Source organism: Kogia breviceps, chromosome 10, assembly GCF_026419965.1.
Source record: "Kogia breviceps isolate mKogBre1 chromosome 10, mKogBre1 haplotype 1, whole genome shotgun sequence".
NCBI classification, from domain to species: domain Eukaryota; kingdom Metazoa; phylum Chordata; class Mammalia; order Artiodactyla; family Physeteridae; genus Kogia; species Kogia breviceps.
In genome coordinates this window covers 106607415-106626688 of record NC_081319.1, presented here as the reverse complement: position 1 = coordinate 106626688, position 19274 = coordinate 106607415, and the positions used below count along the sequence as shown (strand labels likewise).

At 60.8% G+C, this 19274-nt stretch overlaps 1 protein-coding gene across 1 annotated transcript; it reads left to right on the top strand.

Annotated features, from left to right (window-relative positions):
* Positions 1 to 16483: 16483 nt before the first annotated feature.
* On the top strand, positions 16484 to 18852 carry FOXC1 (forkhead box C1). The gene has a single exon (XM_059075383.2). It carries the CDS (start codon positions 16530 to 16532, stop codon positions 18144 to 18146), a length of 1617 nt encoding a protein of 538 aa, XP_058931366.1. The 5' UTR covers positions 16484 to 16529; the 3' UTR covers positions 18147 to 18852.
* The last annotated feature ends 422 nt before the right edge of the window (positions 18853 to 19274 follow it).

Genomic DNA, 19274 nt, shown 5'->3' with positions numbered 1-19274 from the left:
GCGGGGCTCAGGATTTGAGGGGAGCGAAGTGATTCGGGACGGCTTCCGCTCGGCCTGTCAAACACACGAGGGGCTCGAGAGAAACAGGCCCAGATCCGCTTCCTCGGCCTCATCACCCTCAGGAGGAGCTGTTCCGCCTCGGACGAACCTTCTGGAAGCCCCGCGAGGCTGCTGCAACCCCATGAACAATACCCGAGGCACCTGTGGCCACGTCCGCGCCAGCGTGCACCTCGGTCCCGAGCCAAAGGACGCCCAGGCTGTCGGCACGTCCGTCCCGAGGAGCCGGCCCTGAGCCCTGCTTCCCGGGGAGGAAGGCTCCTGTGGGTCGGTCCCTCCAGCAGCCTGGCGGCCCCACCGGCCACCCACGCCGCTGCTTCCCTGGAGGCCAAGGGAGCGGCGTGACAGAGAAAATAAAAAGACTTTGCTCGGGGGAAGAGGCAGTGAGGGGCCAGCGGAGGGCTTTTGCCTTCTTCCTCTGGAGCTTCAGCAGGGGCAGATTCCCGGGGGCCTGGGATCCCGCGGTAGGAAGAGGCATCTCCTGACCTCACAGGCCTCCAGTTTGCTGTGCCCCGAAGCTGCTTGGTAACTGGGGGCCACGACGTGCGCGTGGCCGCCACAGGCGAGCCCAGGGGTGTGTGTGTGTGTGTGGTGTGCGTGTGGTGTGTGTGGTGTGTGTCTGTGTGTGTGCTGTGTGTGGTGTGTGTGTCTGTGGTGTGTGTGTCTGTGTGGTTGTGTGTGTGTGGTGTGTGTGTGTGATGTGTGTGTCTCTGTGTGTGGTGTGTGTGTGTGTGTGTGGTGTGTGTTGTGTGATGTGTGTGTCTCTGTGTGTGGTGTGTGTGTCTGTGGTGTGTGTGTCTGTGTCTGTGTGGTTGTGTGTGTGTGTGTGGTGTGTGTCTCTGTGTGTGGTGTGTGTCTGTCTGTGTGTGTGTGTGTGGTGTGTGTGGTGTGTGTGTGGTGTGTGTGTCTCTGTGTGTGTGTGTCTGTGGTGTGTGTGTCTGTGTCTGTGTGGTGTGTGTGTGTGTGGTGTGATGTGTGTGGTGTGATGTGTGTGGTGTGGTGTGTGTCTGTGTCTGTGTGTCTGTGTCTGTGTGTGTGGTGTGTGTGGTGTGTGTGTGGTGTGTGTGTGCGTGTGGTACGATTCTTTTTCTGTTTCTGTTTTGCTGTCTTCGAAAAAAGCAGAACGCCCCACGAAGGCACCAAAAAGGACTGTCGGGCCACGGAAGAGGGCGCCGCAGGGCGGGTTAAGGAGCTGCGCGCCTCCCCGCGGCCGCCCGGCCGCCCGACCTGCGCCCTGAGCGCTCCGCCCACCAGAAGAGCCTGCCGGGCACGCCCAGCGGCGAGATGCCCAGCGGCGAGATGCCCAGCGGCGAGATGCCCGCTGCGTCTCACGGACCCGCGAGGCCCGGCCAGTCTCGGGTCCCGAGCCCGGGAGGACGCAGGCGAGGCGGGGCCTGCACCCAGGGCTCCGCCCGAGCGGGACCGGAGGCTTCGGAGCAACCACTCCGTGTGTCGTGAATTCTGTACGAGCCGCCATGCCAAGGAAACTCGTCGAGAGTTAGTCCTTCATAAAAAAAAAACCCTTTTTGAAAATCACAGGAAAGAGGGAAAGCCCTGTCTTCCCTTTCGCTTCTGGAGGACGGGAGTTCCGGGGCCTGGAAGCTTCCTCGCGAAGCCCGCGGAAGCGAGAGCAGGAGTGAGGTTCCCAGGAGGCGGACGGGGCTGGGAGCCGCCCACAGCCGAGGGAAAACAACGGGCTTTATGTTCTCCCAGAACAAATTACACACTTTCCCCGGCTCGTAAAGGCTTTTCTATGCAACCTCGCCCGCGCGCTGCCCGGGCAGGGAGCGCCTGCCGGGAGGTAACCGCGTCTCCGGGGGGCCAGACGCCCTGGGAGGCGGTTCACCCAGCTCCCGGCACCCAGGGGCGTCTCCACCTGCCTGCCGGGGCCACCAGGCTTGTCCCCGCTGCGAATCCGGCCTTCGCGCCCGCGGGGGCCGCATCGGGGCAGTGGGCGGAGGGAAGGACGGACGGCCGGGCACCCCCATGCCTGGGACACGGTGGGGGCGGCCCGAGCGGGCCTCGGACCCAGGAGATGCTTCCCGAATGTTCGTGACCCACGCGTGCTTCCGCAGTCACGATCGTCTAGGCCACCACACCCACGTCCTCGGCACCTCTGATACCAAAGCACGTCCCGGGACTTAGAAGTGAAAATTCAGAATGTGCGCCCTGAAAATCTTCGGCAGAAGCCCCCCTTCTCTCGGGAGACGTTCAGTTAGCGACTCTATCCTCCTCTCGGTCCAGGCAGCCGTGCTCCCCACCGACACCCAGGCCACCGCACGAGGCGGACGGCCCCCCCGGCAGAGCCCCTGCACTGGGCAAAGTGGAGGCGGCAAGGAAGGACCGGCGGAGAAGGGCGGTGGGCTGAGAAGCATCACCGAGGATGCTCCGAACCAGCGTCCAGGAAAGACGGACTCGTGGGCGCAGAGGTGAGGGAGAGCCTCACGGAACTCCAGGAATCCTTGCAGACAGTTATGAACACCTGTGCTATTTAACTTCACTGTTACTCATGTTAACATAGCAATACTATTATCATCACATATTAATCATCATACTAAAATCATTACTTGAATTGACTCAACTGGCCACCCACGGCCCCTCGTCGTTGAGGTTTCCCAAGGGCTGGATTTTTAGGTAGGCGGCACGTCCGACTCCTCAGCTGCCCAGATGGCTGGATCGGGGGGATCCCCAGGGAGCAACCCCTGCCAGGGCAAAGGGCCCCCACTGGGTCATTCACTGGTGCCCCAGGTCCGCCCTGAATTCAGAAAGCAGTGCTGCATCGGGCGAGAGGAGGACGGCAACGTGCCCCTCAGATGCCCCCGGACAGCCCGGTGCGGTGAGCGCTGGCCCCCAGGCAAGGACTTGGCAGCGGGTGCCTGGGATGGAGGGGTCTGGGGAGCACACTCGCCCCTCCTCTAACACAAGTCCGCCTGGACCTGCCCACAGGCTCCCGCTCACCACCCTGTGACACAGGAACAGCCTGCTCTAGGGGCGGCTCTAAGGAGCGGCCAGGAGGGCAGAAGAGCAGGAGGCAGAGCACACACTTTGAACCTGTCCGGCCCTGGCTGCCTCTCGCAGGTACTCTTGGATTTGCAGCTGAAAGCAGCAAAGTAGAAAGCAAGGGGATTCCAGCTCACTTACGGCTTTTCTGCCCACCCGACGGAAACAGACCCACCCGAACAGACCCCGGTGTGACTTGAAATTCAGTGGCTCCTTCTCCCCAACGAGGAGACGACTGCCTTCCGCATCCCCTGGGGAGGCCCTTGGCCCGCAAATCTTCGGCCTTAAACCCAGACTCAGCCGGGCGGGGAGTCCTGCCTGCAGTCTCCCCGCCTGCCGCGCGATGGCGCCAGAGCTCCACCCGGCCTCGCGGCCGCGGCAGGAACGGCGGAAGCCCCGCCGGGAACACGTCCCTCCGCAGCCAGGAAGGGGTTAAGAGCCGTGGGTTCCCAGCTTCCAAACTGAGTTTATGGAGCTACGAGAGAACACTTGGCATCGATACACAAAACCCCGTAACAACTAAATCTGCAAAACATAAACACAAAATATGGAACCTACCTTTAATTCTTAACTCCTGCTCTAGCATCAGTTATTGCGCTGGGTGTGTCTAAAACAAGCTGGTCCTGGACTTTTTAATGACCTCTCTTCCCTGAATGCCGGAAGGGCAGCAGAACTGTACTGGCTGTCTTGTGGCAAACTGCCAGGTCCTCAGCCTCTGCTGTGCTCAGAACCTCTCTTCTGTCTCAGGCTGACGTCACACAAGAACCTGGGCTCTTCTTCTTGGGAAACGGCTCTGGGGGATGCTCAACAGCCCGCCTGCCCGGAGCCAGGCGTCCGTTCCCCGCCCCCCAGCCCTGCTCTCCCTGGGAAGCCAGAGCCATTTGCCATTTGCCCTGGAGCCTCCCAGGCAGGGACACACACACACACACACACACACACACACACACACACACACACACCAGGAAAACCAGAACAGCCCAGGAGCAGTAGGCCTTCCCCTCAGCATCCCCCTTTCCCACAGGCGCCCCACAAGCTCGGAGATTAGATTCAGGCAGAACCAGAGGGAAATCAATACCCTCAAGCTTTGCCCCATTTGCCCCCACTTGTCTTCACGTTAACTTGCAGCCCCTTCATTTCAGGAATCAGCAAACGTTATATAAACGATTTACCACTTTAAAGGTGAGATAACATCAGAGCGAGGGAGATAAAGGGCTTGACTGAAACTCAATGCCCGCGGTGGCGGGAGCAGCTGAGGCTCCTTCCCCTTCCCGGGGCGTTGGGCCCCTTGTTTATCTCTTCCTCTCACCAAATTACTTCGGGCCATTTACACCTCTCACGACACCCACTTCCCCCTCTTCCCACACCTCCCCGGAGGCCCTCTGCCTGCCCCATACTTGTTCCCCGGGAATTTCCAGGCCCGGCAGCCAGCAGCTTCCGGAGAAGCTCCTCTTGATGTGCTTATATTGATCTGAAATCGCAAACAATGCTTTTCTAGATTCCAGTTTCCCACTTCATAATTTAAAACCTGTGTCATCAGACATCAAAGAAAGGTTTAGATGGAAGAAAGCATCACCCCACTACCCTAACCACCATTTCCATTTTGCATTTTCTTTGACATTCTTTGTCCAAAGGAACCATCAGTGGCTTCGCCATTTCATATCCGCACGGTGCTCTTAAGGATGATTTTTCGTGACCCTATTAAGTTGATGTTCTCATCCATGGGCATCTAGTTTCCTTCCGGTTTTGCTTCAGAGTTTGCATTGTTAAAAACCTCACTTGTGTTTAAACCCAACTCACACTGCAGTGGACTGTGTCATTTATGGATATTTACACTCAAATATCTACTGCAATATAGAAAGGCCTTTTCCCCTAGATTTCGTAGCCCTCTCTGTTTCCTCTAAAGCTCAGTGCGATGGCTCATACACACTCCGTCACCAGCACGGACGCGCAGGCCCCTCTGCTGTGACAGTCCTCTGAGAGGCAGCCAGTCGGGCTCTTCATTTGCAGAATCACACTTGAACACACAACTCCCGTCAGCGTGTGCGGGTCGGAGCTGAAACCCGAAAGTCCAGTGGCCTTAACTGGAAGCTCAGAGACCCAACCCGCTCTTTCATTTCCTATTTATAATCACCGTTCTTTCATGTCCTATATTTACAGTTGACTGTCTCAAAGGCATTCTGAAGGTTCTCCATTGAGATCATTTTATAAAGATCTCTTTCAAGTTAAAAGAGACATAGTCTTCTCTCCTTTGAAAACAAAGTAAACCGAGGCACGGCTCAGCCCTGGTGCTGGCCACCTGCCTGCCTGCCTGGAGCTGCTGGGGCTCGAGGCACGTGGCCGGTGATCTGGTGGCCCCGCCAGGAGGGTCCCCTGGGCTCCCCTCTGCGGTTGATACCTCAACGTGAAGAGGGGAAGTTTCACTCCTCTGTTAGATGTTGCTTGCAGGGCTCAGCCATTCGTTCCACTGAAATTATTGGGAGAAGTTCCCTTTTTCCACAGGCATCCTGCCTGCACTTCATCATGTGTATTATTTTGGATCTGCTTCAAAAAGAAAAATGGCCTTTCATGGTGTACACCAATTTCTGTGGGCAGAAATTGGACCAGGCAGACGTTTAACTCCACACTGAGATGGAAACTATTCACAGAGAACACCCACACTGATGCAGGGGAGGGTGCGGGCCCCGCAGACACAGCGCCTGGGGGTGACCCCTGCCCAGTACCTGCTCTAGGTGGACCCCGTTGGCCAGGTGGGCTGCAGGCCCCTGCCCCACGGCAGATGGCACGGCCTTTCACCCGGCAGGAAGGCCCCAGAAGGTTCCCGACTTTGGTACAAACACTGCCTTCTGCCAAGCGTAAGTATTTGCTCTGATGCTGTGTGTGGCTGGGTGGCTGGGTGGGGAGCCCTCATTCCCCTCGGAGTCTCCCGACAAGAGCCTGGGTTCTTGCTGCACTCAGCTCCCCAGACACTCAGTTCCAGGGTGTCAGATGCCAGGGCGCCGATCTTGCTGCCCCAGACCGGACCTGCCGTAGCAGGGGGTGAGGGGGAGCCCTTCCATCACCGCTGCCCCCGGGATCCCTGCCCCTCCCCAGGGCACAGAGGAAAATGGATGCTATAGAAGCAATTTACACTGAAGTGTTCGAGTTCATGTATCTTTTAAAAAAGAAAAAAGAGGAGGCATCCTTGAACAAAAATACCCTACCCCCTCCTGAAAAGAAAAAAAGTCCAGCCAGCACACAGAGGGCCCACCCTGCGTCGCCGGCACAGCCTGGCCCCCAGTGGGGCTCAGACTGAGTCACATAACCACAGTCATTCTGCTTTTTAACAGAAGGTGGTATCCACGAAAGACCCATCAAACCGCTTCTTCAAAATGGGGGTCCCCTGTTTGATTTCTTTTCTGAGCTCACCTCCGTTCTCTCTTGCCATTCCCCCACCCCAGCTAATCTTCAATTTTAAATATAATATAAAATGGGCAGAAGTGGGGCACAGTGGAAGAGGATGAATTGAATCTACCAAGACATATATTCGAGTGAACCGTTCACAATTCAGACTTTACCTGAGACAAAGAACAAATCGCGTACCCATCCCCTTTCTCCTCTGCCTAACGTAAGACTTGCAGTAGTTGTTTGTCTGGTGGATAAAACTGAAAGTTATGCTGATATTGGAAAAGCAGATCCAGACACAGCAGAGAAATTTGTTTTTCAAGGGACATGACCAAGAACTTCGCATCCAGCCCTTGACCTGTATTTAATATTACTCTGACCTGCTGGGGGATGCTTTCTGGTTACCTACTTGGAAAATGTTTGTCACCGCTGGAAAGGAACACAACTCTTTCACGAGACCCACAGACAGGCTGTCAGCACCATCTGATAACTGAACCTCCCTGAAATCAGCAAAGGTATAGAAGTATCATCAGGAAAGCCGACAGGTACCAACAGTGAGAGGAGGAAAAAGAGAGTGAGAAAAACTTGTTTACTTCATTTAACACATAATCGAGGAAAATTCAAACTCTTCCAAACTAAGAAGAAATATGAAACACAGATTTTTTGAAATTCATTTAAAAGTAAAAGGAAATGTGATTGCAACGCACCAGCCCTGTCTTTTAAAATATCCAAAGACAAGCTAACGTGGACCAAGCGTCCCAATCTGGGTGAGTCCGAGCCCATCCCAGAAAGAAGAGTCGACGCTGATGACAGTGATATTTACTAGAAAACTCACCTGCTTCCGGCAGGCAGTGGACGCTGTGACTGATAGTAGACAGAATGTGTGGCTGTATTTGCCTTGATGTGAGGAGGGTGGGCCCGTTTGTTTTCCTATTATGTAAAACCCTCTGCCAGACCTGCCAAAACATTTTCCCGGGGACATGTCTGCCTGCCCTCGGACGGGTTCCTTACTAAAACAAATACACCATGCAAATCATCTTTGATAGCAAAGACTCATAACGGCAAACAACGAAAACTACTAGGCGGTGTTTCTTAAGAAGGCACCAGGCACCATGCAGAATTACCCCACAAAGCAGGCCGGCTCCTCCTGGCTCACTGGGCGGCTCCAGAGGTCAGCAACTTCGAGCAAACGGCTCTTTCTGGGCAAGTAACTGATGTCCCCCTTTTGGGCAGCGAGTGGTCCTCTCCCTAATAAGTCACAGTGCGTATATATGTTGTCTGCTTTAGAGGAGAGATAAGTATGAAAACAAACTATTATTACAAGCGCACACTCCAATAAAAAGAGAATGTCTCCTAAGACGATACTGGCACCTTATAAAAGTGTAATTTAACCTTATCTAATCTGGAGCCTGTTCCATCCTAGGGATGGCCAGTAATGTAAAGCTTTGTGTGAAAGGGAGCAGGAGAGGCCCAGGCCGGTGGGTGGGCGGTAGCAGCCTCTCCTGGGACGCGGCCGCCGCCGCTGCGAGGCCGTCGGTGCAGACTGGGTCGTCCGGGACGGTAGGTGAGAAAATGATGGATGAGTCGGGTACAGCGAAGCAAAAATGGCTGAGAGAAGCATTTCCTCTTCCCATCTGTTCAGGAAGGACGTCAGCAAGACAGACTAAACACAGGCCCCGGTGCGGGATTCCGCGTGTGCCTGTGTGGACACCACAGCCCGGCCTCTAACAGGACCTTCCTCCGCACGCAGCGGGGACAGGCAGGGAGGCCAGACGCCCACGCTGGCTGCTCTTGAAGAGAAGCAGGACAGGCCCAGGCTGTCGCCACAGCGGGCCGGCGGGGGCCGGGGTCCCCGGGTGGGAGTCTGGCCCAAGGTGCCCACCACCTACTGTGGCTGCCAGCAGAGGGGACGCACCCGCCAGGGCCAGGACTCCAGGCTCCTTCTGGGAAGAGAGAGGAATTCCTGGCCTGGGGGGCCCCTGGGGGGGGTCCAGCACACCTCACTGCCCTGTTCCCGGGGAGAGCAGATGCCCCGCTCGGAAAGGGTCCGCGCCCCGCCCCCGCAGGCCTGCCTGAAGTGGGCGTGCCTCCTCTGGCTCCGCCCCTGGCCCCTCCTCCCGCACTACTGGCCTTTGGGTCAATCTTCCAGGCCCAGACCGAGCCCGAGTCCCAGGTGCGCAGAGGAAGGACTCTTCCCCACAAAGGGAACAGGCCCTGCCCCCTGGTCGTCCTCGCTCCCACCCACCGCTCGCCTCGCTTCGCCTCGCCCCCCCCCCCAGCCCAATCCCACCAACCACCTCCTTGCCGTGGACCCGGGGCCAGGGCGACGCGCTGGGTGGCAGTGTCTGAGCCTCAGGGTCCCTCTCTGTGTCATGACAGCCAGGCAGTCCCCCCACAGGCTCCTGGAGGTCGGCCAGGCTTGAAACCTGACATCCGCTGCCCTGTCTCTCCCCTCTCCAACCCCCCTCCAACCCCCCTCCTCCCCCCTCCTCCCCGCCCTCTCCAGTCTCACGAGGGCAGAGCTAAGTGTTGGTGTTTCCAGCAGGGTCCTGAGCTCTCCTGGCCTGCAAGGCCCCGCCTGGCTGGTCCCCCTGAGCGTATATACGGACAGGCCATGAAGGTGGGTGGGCGTTAAAGATCAGGTCATCCTTCCTTCGCTTGTTTCCAGGAGAATCGTCCTGGGGGCAACCAGACGGAAGGGAGATCCAGGAGAGGAGCCGGGATCACAGTCAGGAGCAGGCACACCAGCAGGGCCGCTCGTAGAGCGTCTCTGGAGCCCGTGTGGGGCTCCGCCAGCCCGGCACAAGTGTGTCTGCACACACAGTAGACTCGGGCATTGAGGGGGAGGGACATCCTCACCGTGGTTACCAGTATTTACCTCCACAGAGGCGACCGGCCCAGGGCAACGCATCCCGCTGCTGGGATAACACGCCGAACAAGGAAACCGCCATATATTTGCCGATTACGTGGATTAGTCCACGTACCGTCGATCTGAAATGCACATCTGAACATCTGAAATTGAGATCCGACTTACCACTGACAAGGTTTAATAGTTTAACGTTTTCTTCTCTTGGTGGCACATAAGCGATGTACCTTGTCATAAAGGGCATCTTAGGGACAAGGACACAGCAGAGTAAAATCATGAGGGACGGTGTGTGACCTCGGGCAGGTCCCTCACCCTCTCTAAGCCCAGTTTCCTCCTGTGTAAGATGCAGATAACAGAGTCCACGCCAGGGTTAAATGAAAGGATTACTCTCAACGCTGGGCCGGACGGCCAGTGAAGTCACTGCCGTCTGAGGGCCTGCGGTGAAGACCCGAGCGCTGTCCCATCAGCAAGTTCACCGTCACCAGGGTCCACGCGCCGCCCCGAGCGCGGGTCTGCGCGAAGAGGCCAGCTTTGGGGCGTGGAGAGATGGTCTCATTCGGCTGGGGTCTCGGTGACCCCAACCAAAGGGGACCTCCGCAAAAGTAAGCTCCGGGTTTTTTCGTCTCTCGCCCTTCATTTAGAGTTTAACCCAACTCCGCTACCGGCCTTAAAAAATACGGGAGCGACCGCAGTGACCACCATGCACGTGGCTCCTTCCCCTTCATACATTTATTCCTGCTTATTCTGTGGAAATTTGCCTCCCTATCCGCCATAGTTTATCTTTTCTGATATCTTCGTCTCCAAACTAAATAGCGCTCACCGGAGCACAGCCCTTCCTGCGCCAGCGGCTCCGGCGGGGCGGCGGTCAGTCCGGTGCGTCGCGCGTCGTGCGGGGCTTGGAATGGAAACGCGCGTGGGGACGAGGACCGATCCGCAGCCGCCAGCTCCACCTCCCCCGCCCTGTTCTCCAAACCGGTTCCTCGGAGGTTCCGTTTTTCATAATTAAGACTAAGGAGCGGTTAAAAAACAGAAGTACTTTTTCCTGGAAACCAGTGGTCTTAATTTGCAGCTTTTATTGGCAAACCTGGCTGCCAGTAAATACATTCCTTGGCATCTCCCAGAATGTAATTTACTTGATGAGGAGGCCCTGCTTTTTCTGTAACCCGCACATCAATTTAAGGGGCCGCTGCGAAGGAATGTGGCCGGTGGCTGCAAGCCTCCTACCAGGTCACCTAGGGTCCCGGGAACAAAAGCGCCCAGGCCTGTGCCTGGGTGTCCGAGCCGGTCCCTCCAAGGGGCCTCCCGACCGGACTCTTCCCGCCGGGGAGCTGGCTGGGTTGCTGGGTGCGAAAGCCAGGAGCCAGGCGGGGCCCTCCGGCGGCGAGGCCTCCCCCGGGCCCCCTTCCTCAGAGCCCCCTCCCGGGGCCGCTCGGAGGGGCTGGGCCGGCGGGAGGTGGGGCGTCGGGTCGCCCACCGCGGCCGCAGACGGCAGGGGGCGCTCGCGGCGCGTGCAGGGCCGGCCGGGGCCGGAGCCCCTCCGCGGCGCTCGGGTTAGCCGGGGACCTGCGCCCGGAGCCCGGAGTTCCAGCCTCGGGGGTGGCCCTGCGGCTCCCCTGCTTCCCCTCCCGGCGCTCACGGGGGCGAGGCGGGAAGCCTGCGGGGGCCCCCGGGCCGCGCTCCCGGGTGCAGAGGCACGCGAGGACCCGGGAGGCAGGCGGGACGGAGCCAGGTGCCGGCGGCCCCGGCCGAGGGCCCCGCGGCCGCCCCAGGGCCTGGGGGGAAGGCCAGCCGCGCCCTGCGCGCACGGACCGGGCGGGCGGCGCGTCCCAGGGCCGGGGGCGTCCGAGCTCAGGCTCCTCGGGCCGCTTCTGGGCGGGAGGGGGCGCAGCCCCGCGCACGGAGCCCCCGTGCTGGGCTGGAGAGCCGGGAGCCCGCCGCCCGCGGGACCAGGCCCGCCGCCGCCAGGTGCTGCCGACCCCTCCCCTCCCGTGGGGCCGGCCTGTCTGCGGGGCTGTCCGCGCACCAAGGCCTTTCCTCCGACCCCGGAGCCCACGGGTGGATGCGGAAGGCGCCCTCGCGCCGCATCCGGTGATGCCCGCACCGCGCACCCCGGGGCCCCGCGCGTGTCGGCCGCGCCCGGGATGAGCCCCAGTCGCGGAAGCTGGAGTGGCGGGGCCTCTCCCCTTGCAGGCCAGGCTGCGCCCCAGTCTAACGGGGACCCGGATGGGAAGAAACCGAGGCGCGCGACTAGTCCTTTATGTTCATCCACCCTTAACAAGTTTTATTTTTGTCCTTGATGGTTAAGGACAGGGGACGGTTCGCATCTGCATCTAACTCTTCCTGGACAAAGGAAGCCCCAGTCATGCGTAGCCAGGCACCGAGGTTAAAGCTTCCCGCGAGTCCTGAGGCCCTCGCTTGGTACTCAGCTCGCGCTGGGTCCCAGAAACGCTCTGGGAGACCGGGCTTTCCTGCAGAAGGGCGACAGGTGGTCCGACCCGGGGGAACCCCGAGCAGGTGTTGGCACACCCCCTCCCGTGAGAGTAGTGGGACGGCCCGTCGTGGGGACTTGGGGGGCATTAAATTACCCCATCCTATAAACTTCCTGTGGAGGCTGCCCTTAGGAGGGCAACGGTGCAGTTCGTTCAATCGTGGACATCACTTTGTCTTTAAAACAATCAAAAAACAAACGCTCTTTCCATTTATCGTAGGAATCAGTTTTCTACTAAGGAGGGGGCTGACTCAGGAAGACTGCCTCAACAGAACCTGCACTCAGAAACCCCCCAGCTAAGAGAGAAGTCGATCTGCCCGGAGTCTTGGCCACTCAGACGTGGGGTCCCTGTCCCTCCCTCCGCGGGTGACCCGCACTTCCTGCCCGGCGGAGGGTCTGACAACGAAAAACGGCCACTGACACCTGCGTATCGCCTCCCACCCTGGGGCTTCAGGTCTTCGTAAACGAGGCCACGAGGAGAACTTGGACAAAACCCTAAGTAGCTCAGAGACACCTCGAAACAGACGTGGCTACAAATGCTTGCGACTTCAGTCTAGCGGGGAGCCTTCAAGGTCGCGCTGTCAGATACCACGCGTCTCCCGACAGCGAAGGGCGAGGGGGTGGGAAGGCTGCGGGCATGGAGAGCCCCCCGCGCCCCGGCTGCCCCGTCTAAAGGGGCGGCCCGCCTTTCTTGACTCCCGAAGCTCCCGGTCAGACCGGCCCTAACCCCCCGACGGGCCAGATTCCCGAGCCTAGAGCCGGGGCGCGGATAAGCCCGGACAGCGGGCGGTGAGGGCCTGCGCGTGTCCCGGGAGAGTCGCTGGCCAGGGCTGGGGGGACCCTGGAAAGTTCCCGAGGGGTCTCTGACAGGAGGACAATCCTTGCATCTTGGGCTGGGCTCACCGCCCCTCCGGAATCCTTTTCTGGACTCGCGGGGTCCCCTCCCCAACCCCTATTCCGTTTTTCTTGAATTGAAAAGAAAGCGTTTCCTCCCGCTCCCGGTGGCCGGCGTTAAGACACCACCCCCCCCCCCTCTTCCTGCGGTGTCACCGGGCCGCGAATCGGGCATTTCCTGGAGTGCTCGCCACCTCTCCCTTCCCGGTGCTTTTCCAGCTAAGGCCCCGGAGGCCTGTTTGGTGCGTCGCTGGGACGTCACGCCCCTCCCCAGAGCTGAGACCCCTCGGGGGCCCCGAGAATTGTGACCCCGGCTGGCGGGTCAGGGAGGGGATGGGGCGGCGAGGGCCAGCGACAAGTCCCACCACACATCCATTACCGCTGTCGCCCGCGGGACCGTCAGGCCGCAGCCGCGAGGTGTCAGAAAAGCAGCCGAAGGCTTCCTGCGGGGCCATTTCTGCCAATTGAGTTGAGGGTTTTGCGGGGAGACAGTGATTGAACCACCCGCGGAGCGGCAGGAGGAGCGTCAGCAACTCCAACCTGAAAATAAAAACAGTAACCTACTCCCCAAAGACTTCATTTCTGCGCCTTCCTGTTCAAGTAACGCCACCGACAACAATAATAACATAAGTCGAGTACTTGAAATACAATCAAGCCGTTTAGTGGGGGGTTGCTTCCGAGGAAGCTTATAAAACACAAACGCAAAGATCTTTTCCTGGCGAATATCCAGAGCTCGACCAGGAGAAAGGTGATCTTCGTAAACTGCACCCCGCCTCTTTCCCGCGCACCAGACACTCATTTCACAACGGACACTTGTATACCCGAAGCGGGGCCCAGCACAGCCGGCTGTCGGATTTGCAGTTTACTAAGGAGCTCTTTCCACCTCTCGGGCCGCGGAGCCGGGAGCAGGGGAGGACGCGCGGGGGCCGGGTCGGCGCGGCACCACGTCTCACGCACGAGCCGGACGCGACCCGTGCTGGGAAAACGGCCGAGTCGCCATCGCCGCGTAGGTGCCCGCGCACCGTGGGCGGTGGAGACGCGGTTCAAATGCCAAGGCGTTCGGGGCGACCACTGACTTCCTTAGCTGGAGAGCCCACAAGGCCTCGACCAAAGGGTCAGATTCCGTCCGGGTGTGGGGCAGGAGCTGGACACGAATGCACGTTTCGTGTCGCGGGGCTTCTCCCCCCCTCCCTTCCCCCACAAGTGTTTAGGAGTCTCCTGACGGTAAATCAGTGTTTTCCTCCAGCCGCGGAGACGGGGCCTTGCGGACGCCCAGGAAAGGAGGCTGGAGCGGCCCAGGCGCGGAGCAGGCCAGGCAGCGCCTGGGAGCCAGGCTTCCGGGCACCCGGGTGGTTCAGAAAGAGCAGGTCCTCGCGTCTCTCCATGTCAGGGTCCACTCCGAAGTGCAACATTTTAAAACTGCACAGGCCCGCGCCCTAACTCCTAAACTGCAGCTGCAGCTCAAATTGTGCAGAAGAGGAAGCCGGATTCAAGCCGGGAAGCCAAAAGGGTTCCCAACACGTCGTCGCAGTTGAAGATTGTCAGGAATTGGAGGGGGTGGAGGTGTGAGATGCGCCAAGCTGCTCATCTTCACAGCCCCCTGGACGCGCCAGTTCGTCCAGCTTTTTGCACGAAAGGGCCCGGAGCGGCTGTTCCAGATTCGCCCAAGTGCAGAAGCGCGCTGCAGGAGAGGAGGCCCATCTCCTTCCTGCCCGTGGTTTCTCTCCCTTTCCTTCTTCCCACTCCAGCCCAGTCCCCCGGAAACTGCAAGTCCCAGGCGCTTGTACAGGCATTAGCCTCTGCGCTCATCCCCAGGACCCTCGAACCGCCCTGCAGGTGCGATTCTGAACGTTCCCCCAATCACACCCGTTATCTCTGCGAGCCGGCAGCCACGCGCGTGCGGAGAGGAAGGTGGGACGTATTGACTTGCTTCTTGTCATCACACCTGCTATTGTCACTGAGCCCGCAGGCTGACCCCTGCTCTGAGCCGAAAGGTGCCGGACTCGACAAGAGGGGGCGGTCGCGGCGAATCCCGAAGAGGAATTCGGGGTAGCCTCCAGGCTCCAGCGGCGCGCGCCGAAGACTCCCCCCGCCGCCAACCACGGCCTCAAGCTCCTGGCAGGGCCCCATATCCCCCTCCCTTATTTCTACTGGGGAGGGGTCGCGGGGACGGTGAGGTGGGGGCAACAACTCCGCCCTCACCGGGAACGGAGCTCGGCTGTGACTGAGCCCTTAGAACCGTGCCCTTTGTAACCCAGCTCAGGACTGGAGAACTTCCAGGTGGGGAAAACTGGAGACCTCTGGGAACCCGGGAGCCTGGCGATCGGGGAGGGGAGGGGAGGGGAGGGGAGGGGAGGGGAGGGGAGGGGAGGGGAGGGGAGGGAGCGTAGAGGGGAGGGAGGGGGAGCGTAGGGGGGAGGGGAGGGGGGAGGGGAGGGGAGAGGGGAGAGAGGGAGGGAGGGGGGAGAGGGAGGGGGAGGGAGGGGGAGAGGGAGGGGAGAAGGAGGGGGAGGGGAGAGGGAGGGGGAGGGGAGAGGGAGGGGGAGGGGAGAGGGAGGGGGGAGGGCGGGAGGGGAGAGGGAGGTGGGAGGTGGGAGGGGGGAGGGCGGGAGGGGAGAGGGAGGGGGGAGGGGGGAGGGCGGGAGGGGAGAGGGAGGGGGGAGGGCGGGAGGGGAGGGGAGGTCGGGAGGGGAGGGGAGGGGAGGGGAGGGGAGGAGAGGGCGGGAGGGGAGGGGAGGGGAGGAGAGGGCGGGAGGGGAGGGGAGGAGAGGGCGGGAGGGGAGGGGAGGGGAGGGGAGGAGAGGGCGGGAGGGGAGGGGAGGGGAGGGGAGGGGAGGGCGGGAGGGGAGGGGAGGGGAGGGCGGGAGGGGAGGGGAGGGGAGGGGAGGGGAGGGGAGGGCGGGAGGGGAGGGGAGGGGAGGGGAGGGGAGGGGAGGGCGGGAGGGGAGGGGAGGCCCGGTGCTGGAGTCGGCCAGGCCGGCCAAGGAATGGGAGAGAGCCTGCGCGAGTTGGGACTCGAGGGCGCGGTGACATCTGGGAGCGGACGGAGGAAGGGTCTGCGGGGGGCCCGGAGGACCCGGAAAGTCTGCGGGAACAATGGACGGCCAGCGGAGGGCCCGGGGTGGGGGACAGGGCCTGGCGCGGGCGGCGGGGCGCGGGGGGCGCACGGCTGCGGGCGCGGGCAGGGCGCGGGCGGGGGCGCGGGCAGGGGCGCGGGCCGTCGCGCGTGTGGTCAGCCCCGCGGCCCTCCGCGGCGGGGCGCGGGCCGGCGCGGCTCGGCCTCCGGCTCCATCGGAGGCGTTCCCGCCTCCCATTGGCTGCCGCCGCCGTGATGGGGCGGGGCTCCGCTGCCCGGAAAAAATGTAACTGCGTAAAAAAGTCCTCGCCTGGGTGACGGATGCTCAAAAGTTCAGAAGTTTTTCCCAATGCTTCCTTAAGCGGCCGGCGCGCGAGAGACTGAAAAAAAGGTGACGCGGGCCCGGGCAGGCAGCCGGCGCGCTGCCCCCCGCCCTGGTTATCTGGCCGCCTTCGCCGGCGGCTGGGGCAGAGCCTCCTGGAAGCGCGGGCGGCGCGGCGAGCCGGACGTCTGCTTGTTTTCTAGCTCGGACTCCTTTTTCCCGTTCCCGCCTGGAAGCTGCCGCGCGCGTTCTAGGCCGTCGGCCGCGTCCGCGTCCGGCCCTCTCCGCCGCCCCAAGCCTCCTCGGCGGCCGGAGGCGCCCCGGAGCCGGGCGAGCGCAGGGCAGGCGGCGGCCCGGCACCAGCCCGCAGGCCCGGACTCGGACTGGGCGGCCGGCCCAGCGAGGGCGGGGGGCGGCGGCGGCGGCGGCGGCGGCGAGCGGGGCCATGCAGGCGCGCTACTCCGTTTCCAGCCCCAACTCCCTGGGAGTGGTGCCCTACCTCGGCGGCGAGCAGAGCTACTACCGCGCGGCGGCGGCGGCCGGGGGCGGCTACACCGCCATGCCGGCCCCCATGAGCGTGTACTCGCACCCGGCGCACGCCGAGCAGTACCCGGGCGGCATGGCCCGCGCCTACGGGCCCTACACGCCGCAGCCGCAGCCCAAGGACATGGTGAAGCCGCCCTACAGCTACATCGCGCTCATCACCATGGCCATCCAGAACGCGCCCGACAAGAAGATCACCCTGAACGGCATCTACCAGTTCATCATGGACCGCTTCCCCTTCTACCGGGACAACAAGCAGGGCTGGCAGAACAGCATCCGCCACAACCTCTCGCTCAACGAGTGCTTCGTCAAGGTGCCGCGCGACGACAAGAAGCCAGGCAAGGGCAGCTACTGGACGCTGGACCCGGACTCCTACAACATGTTCGAGAACGGCAGCTTCCTGCGGCGGCGGCGGCGCTTCAAGAAGAAGGACGCCGTGAAGGACAAGGAGGAGAAGGACCGGCTGCACCTCAAGGAGCCGCCGCCGCCGCCGCCGCCCCCGCCGCAGCCCGGCCGCCAGCCCGCGCCTGCGCCGCCCGAGCAGGCAGACGGCGCGGCGCCCGGAGCGCAGCCGCCGCCCGTGCGCATCCAGGACATCAAGACCGAGAACGGTACGTGCCCCTCGCCGCCCCAGCCCCTGTCCCCGGCCGCCGCCGCCGCGGTGCCCAAAATCGAAAGCCCCGACAGCAGCAGCAGCAGCCTGTCCAGCGGGGGCAGCCCCCCGGGCGGCCTGCCGGCGGCGCGGCCGCTGAGCCTGGACGGCGCGGAGCCCGGCCCGCCGCCCGCGCCCGCGCCCGCGCCGCCGCACAGCCAGGGCTTCAGCGTGGACAACATCATGACGTCGCTGCGGGGGTCGCCGCAGGGCGCAGCCGCCGAGCTGGGCTCTGGCCTCCTGGCCCCGGCCGCCGCGTCCTCGCGCGCGGGCCTGGCGCCCCCGCTGGCGCTGGGCGCCTACTCGCCGGGCCAGAGCTCCCTGTACGGCTCCCCGTGCAGCCAGAGCCCCGGCGCGGGCGGCTCGGGCGGGGGCGGCGGGGCCGGGGGCGCCGGGACCTACCACTGCAACCTGCAGGCCATGAGCCTGTACGCGGCCGGGGAGCGCGGCGGCCACGTGCAGGGCGCGCCCGCGGGCGCCGGCGGCTCCTCGGTGGACGACCCCCTTCCCGACTACTCGCTGCCCCCGGCCACCAGCAGCAGCTCCTCGTCACTGGGCCACGGCGGCGGCGGCGGCGGCCAGGAGGCCGGCCACCACCCTGCGGCCCACCAAGGCCGCCTGGCCTCTTGGTACCTGAACCAGGCGGGCGGGGACCTGGGCCACCTGGCGAGCGCGGCGGCGGCGGCCGCGGGCTACCCGGGCCAGCAGCAGAACTTCCACTCGGTGCGGGGCATGTTTGAGTCGCAGCGGATCGGCCTGAGCAACTCCCCGGTGAACGGGAACAGCAGCTGTCAGATGGCCTTCCCCTCCGGCCAGTCCCTGTACCGCACGTCAGGGGCCTTCGTCTACGACTGCAGCAAGTTCTGACCCCTCCGCCCTGCCCGCCTCCCAGCCGAACTGAACCGGACCCCAGAGCTGGAGCAGCCGAAAGAACCCTGGATGCAAAACCGAAACCAAAAACCCAATTTGTGAAAAACGTTCACCAAACCGGCGACCAGAAGAATCCCTCCAAACTTTCAACTCACCAGCACGAAGAAGAGTATTTCCTTGAAAGATGGATTCGGAGCCACCTCCACTTTGCCTTAACTAAATAAACAAAACCCCGTAAACTGTTTCGTACAGAGACAGCAGAGTCATGGTTTGTTAAAGGACAGTGTTACTCCAGATAACACGTAAGTTTCTTCTTCTTTTCAGAGAGCACGCTTTCCTCCTCCTGTCCTGTCCCTTCCCCTGCCGCCTCCTGCCTTCACGTCTCACCTGTAAGATACTAGTCTGTTGAAAGGAGGTAGGAAGTCCCCGTATATGAAAATCGCTTTCTTTTTATCCATGGACTTGTTTTAAAATGTAAATTGCAACATAGTAATTTATTTTTAATTTGTAGTTGGATGTCGTGGACCAAACGCCAGAAAGTGTTTCCAAAACCTGACGTTAAATTGCCTGAAACTTTAAATTGTGCTCTTTTTTTCATTATAAAAAGGGAAACTGTATTAATCTTGTTCTATCATCTTTTCTTTCTTTTTGTTGAACATATTCATTGTTTGTTTATTAATAAATTACCATTCAGTTTGAATGAGACCTTTATGTCTGGATACTTTTATACAGCCTTAATTATTATAAGAAAACAGATTTCAGAGATTAAAACACTAGAAATGATCACTTCTCCTCCTAAATCTCTGAAAAAAATGGAGACACCCTGTGACTATTCCTTGTCAAAGTTCACATAAAAGTCTCTTTTTGTTTAGATTTTTTTTTCCTGCAGCATCTTCTGCAAAACATACTGTATAGTCAGCTTGCTTAGTGGCTAGTAAAAAGAGATTTTCCTAAACAGATCTGAGTTGGCATATACACAAATTCATTTCCTCAGTAATGACTGAACATGATTTGGAAATTTTAAGCCCATGAATCAGCAGCGGTCCTACCGCAGTGATACCTGTGTGTGGAGAGAGGTGGCTGTGCCTCCAGATACACATATGAAGGTCTGGCTTGTGTATCACA